Genomic DNA, 13,819 nt, shown 5'->3' with positions numbered 1-13,819 from the left:
TATGCCTCTAAAATGATACTTTCATGGATTAACTATGGCAAATAGAAATAGTAGTAATAGAAAAAGACACTCAATCCTTCTTTGTAGCACCCACTAACCTTTTTTTTTTAAAGTGAGGGCACTCTCTGGAAAATATGGGGGAGTAACCAATCCAAAAGGTAACTAAAACTTTGCCATCAATTTTGTAATATTTACTCTTTAAATCAATAACTCAGTGGTTTGATGCTGGATATAAATTTAGACCCTCAGAACAATTTAGACATGGGTATTGAACCCACGGATGGCAGTCTGGGAAATCATAAACCCAATTAGTCGTATAAGACTGAAATCAACTTATCCAGAAAAATTTTAATCCACATTAAAAATGGCAAATCAGTAATGATTACCAGCATTAATGAGAGTGGGAGGACCAATCAGATAATACCCCACATCATTTTCAGTCTTCTTTTTCTAAATAAATCATCTGGCCCAGCCATCTGCAATGGTGAGAGACTAGTTCCAGGATGAGTTAGTGAAACAACATACACATAATGATGACAAAAGAAGGGTAAAACATAGTTAGTATCAAAGACCCACACAGAATAGACGCATGAATATGAAGTTATTAACATTCATAATTGAGGAAGTTATGATGTTCAATTTAATCGTACCGTTTCTCCATGGGTTACACCCGCCACCAATGAGCATTATCAATATTTTTTACAATCAAATACATCAAAGATATTTCTCAATTCTTAAAATCAGAACTTCTAGCACGAATAACATTTTCCATTTTATGCACTTTCAAAAGAAGAAAACTTCTATTTTATTAGATATCAGAGCATCTGAGCAAAACTGTTTATAACGTTTGCTTGTTGTGCCTCCTTATTGAAGGTTGGGACTTTTTTTTCCATTTTATCTGGCATGATTGGTCACAGATCAAACCCAAGAAAGAAGTATCACAATGTTGGCAAGGCTGCCACACATAAAAATAAAAAAAACAGGTATTAAGAGCACAACTTCAGCAGATTGGAAAAGCAGAGAACATGAAATAATCTAAATCATTCTTACATTTATTTTCCTTAAATTTTAGTCTCAAAGGCAGCTTCTCAGTGTACCCATGATCAACCAATGCCTACACTGTGTTTATAAAACTAAAAAATTAGAAAAAAAAAGAAAAGATAATTAAATAAATATCTAAACTAAAAGAATCTGCTGTCTATCTTTTCTAAATTCAGGGCGCCCCTGTCTGAGTGGAGACACCAAGAGAGATGAGTTTTCCCATTCAAAGTCTGCAAACAATCATTTTCAGTATGGAGTTTAACCCCTCCTGCTCACTCTGCTTACAGAGCAGCGTCTCACTCAATCTCTCCATCAGACAGTCCCTAACAAAATAATAAACTCTACCTATCTTATTTTTGTTGGTTGATCAAGTTTACACCGATAAAGCTGCAACTCACATGTAAATTTGTTCTCCAGACATACTCAAACACATAGGAAATCAAAAACAAAACATATAATCATGGGTTCTTACATTTAAATATCAAGACTTTACAGTGTTTAATTTAATATTGTTAAAAATTTTATTCTCTCATAAACTGGACCAGACAGAACATAAAACAGACACATGAATGTGAAGTTTTCACATTTAAGGTTTACTTTTCATACTCAAGTTACAAAATAGAATTTGGTTTCTTATTAGTCAGTTTCACATTTTTTCCCACTCTTTTCCATTTCTTTGAGATTTTATCAATCAATTCTTTACACGGTGGATTTCTAGATGTTAGTATTTCCACTGGAGTGTTTGCCATAATTATACCTTATTGTAATGTAACAACACTTATCTTCAATACGACTTTTGTTTAAAATCCATTTATTTAATTGACTTTAGTTTAAGGTAATACACTGGACTCAAAACCTTATTGTTTGTCCAGATAATGTGATACGAACTTTAACTCTAAGCACAGTTATACCACTTGCTCTTTCTCAGTTTAGTTAATCTTATATTATGCTTCCTTCATGGCATGAAAAGAACAGCCCAAGACTGAATCTTATCCAACCAGCTAAGAGTTAACTTTTTGCTTTCATTCACACTTTTACAAACAAGTCACTTTACACACACTTTCAGACACAGATACAAACATTCTTACAAACACAGAAACTTTCACACTTTTTACAAACACATGGCCTTTATAAACACAGAGCTTTCAAAAAATACAATACAATTCTAAAACACAACTATGACTTCAGCCCCTCCTTTTGCTCTCCGTCTCTCAGCCACACACTCTCAATCCTGTACTCATTTACTCCCACTGTGGAAGAGAGAAATGTGCTTTTCTTATTTTTAATTTTGCTTCTTTATTAATGATTGTGTCTCTCTATCTGGATCACAATGACTACAAGTTGGATGATGTCCAAATAATCAACAAAATTCAGCCCTAAATGCAGTGCTATTTTGAGAACAATGCCAACCATCAAATTGTGGGCTCATTGTTTCTCAGCCAGCTCAAAGGCCACCAAAAATGGGCTCCTTCTTCCTTACTGGTGTCACTGCATCTAGCGGTATCCGCAGAATTTCAAAACACACCTGCCAATTCAGCCCACTCCTACCTAGGAGTGCGGTATCCGCAGGATTTTAAAATTTGCCAATTCAACCCTCCCAGTGATGCTATTTTGACAAGCAGTGCCAACCATCAAATTGTGGGCTCACTGCTTCTCTACCAGCTCAGGGGCCTCTGTCTGTGCAGGCTCCCCTTCTTTGCTGGCACTCCCCTGAGAGCGGTATACGCAAAGTTTTGTGCACATCAACTTATTTACAATACTTATTTACATTTGCATGCACTGTTTTTTGAAACCTGGAACCCAGTTCTCTATTTTATCCAATTAGTCATTTAATTAAGTTAGAGACTGGAGAGGCCTTTCTAGAGTTACAATACTTTGGGCCAAACCTTACAACAGACCACACAAAAACACCATTTTAAGCAAAATTGCTTACCTGAGTTTTTGGCGACAGTGATTTTGTGCAGTCAGTGCAAGCAAGCCCACAGTGGTCCTCTTGGCCCCTTTTCCAGCCCCACGTTGGGCACCAAATTGTGTTGTGGAGTATTGGAGTCTCTTTCCCTCTTAGCATGAAAACTCTCAAAGTCCAGGGGTTCCAGGTATCAAAGATTACACTTTATTGAACAAAGTAACAAAGCCGAGATGCCAGTTGATCTGGCATCTGAAATTACACTTCAGAATCATGCATCCTTTATACAGCTTCTGTTCCACCCTCTCTCGAGTGATGGCCTCTTCATCCAATAAAATCACCTTATGCCCCCTAGTTTCGTCATCACCGTCTCCCTTCCAGCTGGTCATCCTGACCCAACTTGCTGTTTCATCTCGGTGCCTTTTTTGGCGACCTTGGTGTTATCAGCACCAGCTCTGCTCATTAAATTTTCCTTTTAATATCCCCATGTGTACCTCCCTTTGGGTCATACAAAGTTTAATAGAAAACTCCCTACTCATTTGCTTGACACCTGCATCCCTTCTTCTGTTTCCCAAGGTCTCTCACTGTCTGTATCACATCAACTCATTTTCCCTTGACCCAAAAAGGCCTTACACAGAGAGAGACTGCAAGCTAAGCTCTTTTAGATAGTTTCAAACTGCATCAGTGTAAATCAGATTATTAAATCAATAAAAGAATAATTAAATATGTAACATATTGAATAACATTGATAATACAGTTATCCATAGTATATTGATTACACATTGTCATTTTAGATCACTGCATATTGCATACATATTAATTCAATTATTAACTGAATGATTAACTAAGTACTTTTTCTATGTTTGATATATAAAAATATACTATAATATATAAAAATATACTATACAACCAGTCGCAGCAAACAAGCTCTACAGTGACCGCCCCGCAATCAAGTTGGTCTCCCTACGCTCCATATATTGTACAACTACTTATATATTTGGTAACACTTTATTTTACAGTGTCCTTGTTATACATATTACATTTATTGACTATAGTAATAACAGTAAATTATGAATAGTTACAAGCAACTAACCCTAATCCAAACCCTAACCCTAAACTTATAGTAAGTACATGTTGTTATTTAGTATTACTCAGTACTTACTTGTGTAATTACACTGTAACAAGGACATTGTAAAATAAAGTGCAACCTATATTTGTATACACCGTTCAGCCACAACATTAAAACCACCTGCCTAATATTGTGTAGATCCCCGTCGTGCCGCCAAAACAGCACCAACCCGCATCTCAGAATAGCATTCTGAGATTTTATTCTTCTCACCACAATTGTACAGAGTAGTTATCTGAGTTACCATAGACTTTGTCAGTTCGAACCAGTCTGGCCATTCTCTGTTGACCTCTCTCATCAACAAGGCGTTTCCGGGGGCCTGGGTAGCTCAGCGAGTACTGAGGCTGACTACCACCCCTGGAGTCATGAGTTCGAATCCAGGGTGTGCTGAGTGACTCCAACCAGGTCTCCTAAGCAACCAAATTGGCCCGGTTGCTAGGGAGGGTAGAGTCACATGGAGTAACATCCTCGTGGTCGCGATTAAATGGTTCTCGCTCTCAATGGGGCGCGTGGTAAGTTGTGCGTGGATCGTGGAGAGTAGCATGAGCCTCCATATGTGGAGTCTCCATGGTGTCATGCACAACGAGCCATGTGATAAGATGCGCGGATTGACTGTCTCAGAGTGGAGGCAACTGAGACTTGTCCTCCGCCACTCGGATTGAGGCGAGTAACCGTGCCACCATGAGGACCTACTAAGTAGTGGGAATTGGGCATTCCAAATTGGGAGAAAAGGGGATAAAATATAAAACAATAAATAAAAAAACACAGAACTGCTCCTCACTGGATGTTTTTTGTTTCTGGCACCATTCTGAGTAAATTCTAGAGACTGTTGTGTGTGAAAATCCCAGGAGATCAGCAGTTACAGAAATACTCAAACCAGCCCGTCTGGCACCAACAATCATCCATGCGATTATCTAATCAGCCAATCATGTGGCAGCAGTGCAGTGCAAAACATTAATGGGAAAAACACTTTTGGAACCAAGACGGCTGAAAACGTGGGTGGGCACTGTTGTCTTCTATACCAACAGAGCTAACCTTAAGGAGCATGAGGAGCTACTGATGGTACTTCCCTGATAAAAAAAACAGCTTAAACCATAATGAATTTCAATGCTGGTTTAGGCTGGTTTTTGCTGATTAGTGCTGGTTAGGTTCTGGCCAACCAGCATGGATTTTCTGGTTAAAGGGATAGTTCACCCAAAAATTCTCTGATAATTTACTCACCCTCAAGCCATCCGAGATGTGTATAACTTTCTTTCTTCTGCAAAACACTTTTGAAGATTTGTAGGTAAAGATCCAGGCTCAGCAGGTCCTTAGAATGTGAGAGGATGGTGATTAGATATTTGTAGGTTCAAAAAGCACAGATAGTCAACATAAAAGTAATCCATCCTATCTCTAGCGGTGACATTAATGTCTTCTAAAGCGAATCGATCACTTTGTGCTTAAATATCGTTCTTTTTCGCACACAAAGTGATCAGTTTGCTTTAGAAGACATTAATGTCACTGCTGGATATAGGATGGTTTTATTTTTATTTTATGGTGACTATCTGTGCTTTTTGGACCTACAAATATCTAATCACCATCCTCTCCCATTCTAAGGACCTGCTGAGCCAGGATCATTTTCTACAAATCTTCAAAAGTGTTTTGCAGAAGAAAGAATTTCATACGCATCTCAGATGGAATGAGAGTGAGTAAATTATCAGAGAATTTTCATTTTTGGGTGAACTATTCCTTTAAACTGGTTGACCAATGAAATCTTGCTGGTTAAGCCAGTTATGAAGCCTGGCAGGGGCATCGGCACACTAGCATTCCATGCAACTTATGCTGGTGACCAGCTGTGCTGAAAACTGATGGATACAGGTCTCATGTGGGACGTTCTGATAATGCTTTAGATGGATTTAATTGCAATATCACCTTCCACAGGTATGCTGACCGTGCCAAGCAGATCCGATGCAATGCTGTCATCAATGAAGACCCCAACAACCGCCTGGTACGTGAGCTGAAAGAGGAAGTTGCACGTCTGAAGGATCTGCTCTATGCTCAGGGTCTTGGAGACATCATTGAGAGTGAGTGACCACCACTTACACTAATACACTTCAGTCTAGAAATCTACATCTTGTTGACTTTCCAATAATTATAGATTTACACTCAAATGCAATCATTCTCAGGAGAATGATCCTATGAGTACCACAAACTTTGTACTACACCGGTGTAATCAGAAACCTGAGGGTCAGACACAGCTTTGCGAATGTGTCTTAAGGGTTTGTCTTTTCTCTCTGTTTCTCTCAGCATTTCGGGCACCAGATCCTGGGATACCTGCTCTCAAATGTGTGTATTTTGCCACCCTAACGCATTGCAGCTTACAATAGCTAAAGCTGGAATCTCTGGACCACTAAAGTCTCTTTGCTTTCTAAATATCATGTAGTTTTCACTAATCAGTTTAAATGAAATGCAGTTATTGAATGCACTAATATTGCTTTGATGGTCCAGAGGTGCCATAGCAGTTTGCTTGGGGTTTACCTCTAAGTGGAGCAGACGCATGTGGTCATGTAGCTGGCTTGGTCATCCATGCTGTCTGTGCAGTCACAGATCAGTATTACATTGAGTGTTCAATTCATCTCCATGCTCATTATCTCAAGCATGGTTCAGATGCTCAAATTAATTTGAGGCATGCAGGAAAGGCTGATAAAAATCCATTAATAGGCATTGTTTTGTATCCTGCTTGACATAAGTGAAAAAAAACAAAAAACAGACTAAGCATTTTAAGCCTTCAAATGTATGCTATCTACTCTGCGCCCTGCAGCTTTATAAGCTCTTAAATTAGCTTTTTGAGCCTTATTTTTGACACTTTCTACTCTTCCTCCTTTCCCTTCTCTGTTTCCATGATTATCCTTTTCTCTCACCACAACTTTCTCCTTTTACTTTCCAACTCATTGTTCCCAATTCTTGTCCAGACTTGTCCAATTACAAGACTAATATCAATAGCATCCAGGCTGTCAATCAAAGCGGTGATTTCTCCACAGTGACACATGCCATGACAGGGATGAGCCCCTCCCCATCTCTCTCTGCCCTGTCGAGCCGAGCTGGCTCCATCAACAGCCTGCATGATCGAATCATGTTCAGCCCGGGAAGTGAGGAAGCTATTGAGAGGCTGAAGGTGAGAGAGACGATGATGGGATAGATTGATAGTTTGAAAAATGAATAAGGGCCATCGCTGATCTCTTTAATGTTGACTTGTTTTCCAACTAGGAAACTGAGAAGATAATTGCAGAACTCAATGAAACTTGGGAAGAGAAGCTTCGACGCACAGAGGAGATTAGGATGGAAAGGTTGGAGACCCCTCCCTGGGGGCGCTTTTATCTGGAAATGTTTCAGTAATTATTAAAGTTTTATACTTCTTTTGCAAAAACCATTGTTAAGCATCTTCTGTTCCCATTAGGGAGGCACTTTTGGCTGAAATGGGTGTGGCAATGAGGGAAGATGGAGGAACAGTTGGAGTCTTTTCTCCTAAGAAGGTTTGGAGATATTTTAGTGTGCTAAAAGGGAGCCAATTTGGTTGAATGCTTTTACCAATACTTTTTTTAATGATTTGAATGTTTCAGACACCTCACCTGGTCAATCTTAATGAAGATCCACTGATGTCTGAGTGTTTGTTGTACTACATTAAAGATGGAATCACCAAGTAAGAATTTTGTTTCTTTACATGTATTCACAGCTTAAAAGTGATGTGTGTTATTTCTGTGCACCTAGCGCACACGTATTTGCAAACATAAGGACTGTTTTCAAACAGGTTTCCTGAATACTCCCCCTGTCTGCCATTGGTCAATCCTGCCCTAAACGCACGCCATTGGTTGAGCCAATGTTGCTAAATCGGACTGATCAGGATGCTCAAACAAACAGAGCAATGTTTTGATAGCACCACAGAGCCACAATATATATATATATATATATATATATATAAACATCAACCAATGAATCAACCAATGAATGGCTTACTTATAGTTGTCTCTGCACATTAAAGGTGCACTTTTTTATAGTATATCGTCTTGGACTTACACTGATATCTAGGGGCATGGATGCCCCAGTATTCGGCTGGTCATGTGATCCTAACATGGTAGCCCCCGTGAAGAGACCCTCTCCATGTAGAATAAAACAGCTTTTATAGAGCCACTGATATGACTGGAGTCTTCATCTCATGTGAGAGCTAATACATTTATACATATTCAAAATGACTAGTAATTTCTTTAGGAGCAAAAAATTTTTTATGAGGAAAAAATTACTGACTGCACCTTTAAACTAGGAGACAGTATTTTTGAAAAATTGACACTCTTCACCTTTAAGTAATGCATCATATTTATTATATTAAATGATAGCTATAATGGATTCTCAATACAAGTTGTTATTTTTTTGTTTGTTTGTATTTTTGCTTAATGGATCTCTGAGAGAGGGCTATTTTCCCTCAGTATTTCTCAACCTGTGTCTACTTCACCATATTTTACTCGGTAGGGTCGGCCGTGAGGATGCCAGCAGTCGGCAGGACATTGTCTTGAGTGGTCATTTCATTGAAGACGAACACTGTATCTTCACAAGTAGCACTAATGCCTCGGGAGAGGGAACGGTGGTTCTGGAGCCCTGTGAAGGAGCTGAGACTTACGTTAATGGGAAGAGAGTGACAGAGCCCACTATTCTCAGATCAGGCAGGTCTTTAGTTTCTAAGCCAGCTGTGGCTGCGAAAAAGCACAATCTGATGAACTACACTGTATTAAGTTTTGACTCTTTCTGTTATCCATCTTAGGTAACCGTATCATCATGGGCAAGAGCCATGTGTTCCGATTCAATGACCCAGAGCAAGCACGGCAAGAGCGAGAAAGGACCCCATGTGCAGAAACACCTGTGGAGCCTGTAGACTGGGCTTTTGCTCAGAGAGAACTACTGGAGAAACAAGGCATTGATATGAAACAAGAGATGGAGCAGAGGTAGCACTGTGGTTCAAGATTTATATGCTCTTTTTTGTTTTTAGCATCCATAACAGTTATATCAACAAACTTAAATAGGCCTCTGATTAGTAAGAATAGAATTAGACTTTGCAGCTTTACTCTGATGGTTGTGCCATTTACAGATTACAGGAACTGGAGGACCAGTACCGTAAGGAAAGAGAAGAAGCAAGCAACCTTCTGGAACAGCAGAGACTGGTAACCCTTGATATTTTTGCAACCAGTCTTTTAGATGTTTGAAAAATATGAAACTAGCAATTAAACCAAGTTAAAAATGTTGTGTTTTTTAGGACTACGAGAGTAAACTGGAAGCTCTTCAGAAGCAGGTTGACTCCAGATATTACCCCGAAACCACAGAGGAAGAGGAGGAACCAGAAGAGGAGGGTGAGTGTTAACATAGTTTACAAATAAGTATGCATGCACGGATCAAATACGCAATCAAGTAAGCACATGATTTAAAAGAAATAGTTCTCCCAAAAATATTAATTTTGTCATCATTTACTCACCTTGTTGTTCCACTTTCTAACTTCCATGGAAAAAAAAGATGTTTGGCAGAATGTTAGTCCAGAGACTATTTAACCCAAGGCAGAGCACTTGTATTAAAATTAATGGGAGAAACTGGAACGCCCAATATGGAGGATGTATAAAAGGAAGTCCCGCCTTACAGGTAAAAGAGCTAATCACCTTGTAGAAACAGACATCGCCTGTCAGTCAACTTCAGAATGTGCATGCCCATTAGCTGAACCAGCCTGAAAATATTTTTGTTTTTTTAGCACTATCTGACAACCATTGTTGTCAGATTTTACTGCTGCTTTGAAATATGTTATTTGATTGTAATCTTGACCAACCATTTTGGAGATTTCAGTCTTTCCATGTTCAAGTAGATAGAATCTACACTCGAGCCACTTTATAGAAAATAGCTGCCCGGGATCATTCCCAAGATGGCCACCAAGTGGGCTGACGTGCCTTGAAAGGGACTTTGTGTAGTCTCAGTCACCATTCACTTTCATTGCATAATTTTCCATACAATGAAAGTGAATGGTGACTAAGGCTAATTAACATTCTGCCTAACATTTCCTTTTTTGTTCCACAGAAGAAAGGAAGGCATACAGGTTTGGACCACCAAAAGTGTTCATAAATGATTACAGAATTTTCATGTTTTTGGTTTAACTATTCCTTTAATGTTTTGAATGTTCACAAAACATATTCTGTATGACATGTTCATCAGAAGTTTTAGATGTCTCGAAGACATCTTGAGATTACTTTGAAATGGGTTCATATTTTTGGTCCTGCAGTGCCATGGACAAAGCGTGAGACAGAACTGGCCCTCTGGGCTTTCCGTAAATGGCGATTCTACCAGTTCACCTCTCTCAGAGACCTGCTCTGGGGAAATGCAATTTTCCTCAAGGAGGCTAATGCCATTAGCGTGGAGCTGAAGAAAAAGGTACATTGTAATAATTTAAGTCAGCCTAACAGCTATATAAAACTTCAAAATATAATAGATATTTTACAATCATACACTTAAACATTGAATATGATAAACTGTTCCTGTTATTTATTCTGCAGGTTCAGTTTCAATTTGTATTGTTAACGGACACACTATACTCGCCACTGCCCCCTGACCTCCTGCCCCCCAGTATAGCCAAAGACAGAGAGAAAAGGCTGTTCCCACGCACCATAGTAGCAGTAGAAGTTCAGGACCAGAAGAACGGTGCCACACACTACTGGACTTTAGAGAAACTCAGGTACAGTGAGATTAAACATACACAATATGCATAAAACGCACATAATAGGGTTTCTAGACAAGGTTAAGGTTGTGCAGCGGGTTGCAAGAAAACACTTAAGTTAAGAAAACACTTGGTGACAGTATCCTTTATTTAACAATTATAACTGAGGTTTTTTTTTTTTTTTTAACTTAAAAGGTTTCTTGCAAGACAGTTAATGAGATCACACTCCTGCTCTATTAATGTGTGCTCTTGATAGGGTTGCCACCCGTCCAGGATTTTCTAGGATCATCCTGGTTTTTGGCCATCTGTCCTGGAAAAATTATATTATATTATTTAAAAATTATATTTTCAATATTTTCCTGACGTGTTCACACATATGAACGCTTGTTTAAGCACACCATGCAAGGAGGAGAATCAAACGCATTCTCATATGAATCATAAAAAAGTCCAATTAATTTTAGTGAACTGGTTTGTTCGGATGATTGAGATTTTTCACTTTGGTGTAAACATAAGTCTACTTACTGTGCTTTAATGTTCTGGAAAACATGTCCAAAAAAGAATGTCCTTCCTTTTGCTGTAAGATCTCTTAGGTTCATAATGCCCAACACTCAAAAATAAAAAAATAAAAAAATTTAAATCCTATATTTAAATTTTACACCATAACAAATTTCCATCAAATTCAATTTTGTGATCCTTAACAAAATTAAATTAGTTAAACTTAAAATATCTAAGATTTTATTTTGCTTAATTTAGTTAAAGATTACTCAGTTCAATTTAATGGAAATTTGTTATGAAATTGAAACACGTAAATCTTGAAATGCAAACTATAGATCTTGAAAAGAAAATGTTGGGAGTAAATGTTTTTGTATATTTATTTGATTTCCTTTGGTTTAAATGTACATATGCTTTTTTTTTTTTTTTTTTTTTACTTTATACATAACTTTATACATACATATTTATACATTTTAAAACATTTAAAGTTTAGTGTGAACCATAAACTCAAGAAAACTGCTTAGGGCCAGAATAAGAAAATAATATGTTAAACCTGTACATACACACACACACACACACACACACTTTATTTTTTAACAAATTTAAATTTCATAACAAAATTCCATCAAATTGAATTTAGTAATTCTTAACTAATTAAAATGTAAAAATAAATATTTTAAGTTTTATTTAATTCTGTTAAAAATTACACAATTTATTTATGGAACTTTGTAATTAAATTGAAATGAGTATCTTGAAGTGCATTGATGTTGTTTGATTGAATTATATGCTATATATGCTGTAATGTCCATATCAAACAAGGAGTAAACAATCATAAATAATATTTTTTATTTCTTGTATTATGGCCAGCAATAAGTTTTTCTGTCATTGATCAGGTGTCCAGGAACATTACAGGGCCAAAGCGGCAACCCTAGCTCTTGAGTAAGACACTTGACCCTATGTTGTTCCAGTGGACAGTCCCAGTAATCCATGTTCTGTAATTTGTTAAACAAGTAACTATTTAGTTTACTGGCAGATTTCTCATGAAATTGCTTCAAAATAGCCATTTTCTTTCCTGTGTTGATGTATTTCCTACATATCAAAGGCTCATCCCCCTTTTTTAAATAGCCAATAATCATTATTTTTCACCACAGCCATGAACCATGATTTGCTACTTGCTAGTGCTAGTCAGAGGCAGGTGGTATAAGGGGGAGATACATTATCATTCTAGAGAGAGTATTTCTAGAGACTAGAGAAAATTTGGACACGCCCATTAGCGCAAGATGAGTCATCAGTATCTTTGGTCTGTTTTCCTGGAAATGCATATATCTGCTGAAAGTTAATTAAATCAATGTTTGGCAGTACAGTAGCATATAGATGGCTTCAAAATGAATAGACAAATCTCTTTTGATTTCATGGTGTCTTTAAATGCATGTTTGAACTCCTAGCTTTTCTTTCCCCCTCAGTTAAGCTTGGAAAAAAGCATAGAGATGTGCTAGATATACATTACCGAGTATGTAGTATTGCTTTTGCTTATGCATTACTGTTACTTCTGTAGACAAAGATTGGATCTGATGAGAGAAATGTATGACCGAGCAGCTGAGGTGCCCAGTCCTGCACTTGAAGATTGTGACCACATGATGTCTGGTGGTGATCCCTTCTATGACCGCTTTCCTTGGTTTCGTCTGGTCGGCCGGTGAGTAAGAAATTTAGTAATAAGTCAAGCTTGTGTGATCCCTTACAAAAAATCTATAGTTGCTGCAAACTTGCCGTAAATTCGGCGCTCATTATTTTCACATGCAAATGAGCTTGTTATTTGCCACAAATGTTTGCCAGAAGTTTGCAGCTCTCCTCCGGTAGAGGTGGATCTGCAGCAAACCTTTGTCCGACGATGAAGCGTTTTCTGAAAAGCTCATTTGCATGTGAAAATTAACGAGTGGCGAATTTGCGGCAACACTAAATTTTTTGTAAGGGAATTGTGCAACTCTGAAGTGCCATGAGATGCTGGGTGAATGTATGCTGGTATTCTCACCATACATGGCTGGAAACCCTGCTGAAATAATAGTAATAATAATAATAATAATAATAATAATAACAGCTTAAACCAGCCTAAGATGGTTTGTTGGTCTTATTTAGTTTCCCAGCCAGTAGGCTGGTCTTAGAGTGGTTTTGGGTACTTTTCAGCTGGTCAGACAAACTTAAACCAGCTAAGACCAGCATACCATCTTAAGATAGTTTAAGATGTTTTTTGGGGGGTTTTCTCAGCAGGGAACTGCTTATGATTTGCATTGTGCTTTCAGTGTGGGTTCCTTCACTTTTAAGTGGAATGGTGAGCATTGTGCAGCCTTTGATCAACATTTCAGGGAGCAGTTTTGCATTGACTTTTCAGGATTCCTTCTGTGCTTCATTGACCCATTGAAATCAGACATTTCAAATGCTAAAGCTAAGCCTGGACACTCTCCTCACCAAACACACCAGATGATTAGCTGAACACAATCTAGGAGGCTCATGGGCTTATGTTAAGATACAACCATGCCTT

General features: G+C 38.0%; 1 protein-coding gene across 7 annotated transcripts in view; it reads left to right on the top strand.

The window, feature by feature from the left end:
* The window catches only part of LOC127442610 (kinesin-like protein KIF1A), a 69,111-nt gene that overhangs the window by 27,352 nt on the left and 27,940 nt on the right, over positions 1-13,819 (top strand). For 4 of the 7 annotated variants that reach the window (XM_051700771.1, XM_051700770.1, XM_051700766.1 and 1 more), the window contains exons 13-24: positions 5,994-6,136; positions 7,094-7,227; positions 7,320-7,399; positions 7,510-7,585; positions 7,673-7,752; positions 8,577-8,767; positions 8,866-9,046; positions 9,190-9,262; positions 9,355-9,448; positions 10,360-10,508; positions 10,631-10,809; positions 12,839-12,976. In XM_051700771.1, the coding sequence (XP_051556731.1) occupies positions 5,994-6,136; positions 7,094-7,227; positions 7,320-7,399; positions 7,510-7,585; positions 7,673-7,752; positions 8,577-8,767; positions 8,866-9,046; positions 9,190-9,262; positions 9,355-9,448; positions 10,360-10,508; positions 10,631-10,809; positions 12,839-12,976 (1,518 nt within the window). Of the gene's footprint in view, positions 1-5,993; positions 6,137-6,359; positions 6,399-7,093; positions 7,228-7,319; positions 7,400-7,509; positions 7,586-7,672; positions 7,753-8,576; positions 8,768-8,865; positions 9,047-9,189; positions 9,263-9,354; positions 9,449-10,359; positions 10,509-10,630; positions 10,810-12,838; positions 12,977-13,819 lie in introns of all 7 variants that reach the window. The other 3 variants (XM_051700765.1, XM_051700768.1, XM_051700767.1) reach the window with 1 other exon arrangement.

Source organism: Myxocyprinus asiaticus, chromosome 6 (genome assembly GCF_019703515.2).
Source record: "Myxocyprinus asiaticus isolate MX2 ecotype Aquarium Trade chromosome 6, UBuf_Myxa_2, whole genome shotgun sequence".
Taxonomy (NCBI): Eukaryota; Metazoa; Chordata; class Actinopteri; order Cypriniformes; family Catostomidae; genus Myxocyprinus; species Myxocyprinus asiaticus.
Note: the sequence above shows the minus strand (reverse complement) of the source record. Positions and strands in the feature narration are given on the sequence as shown.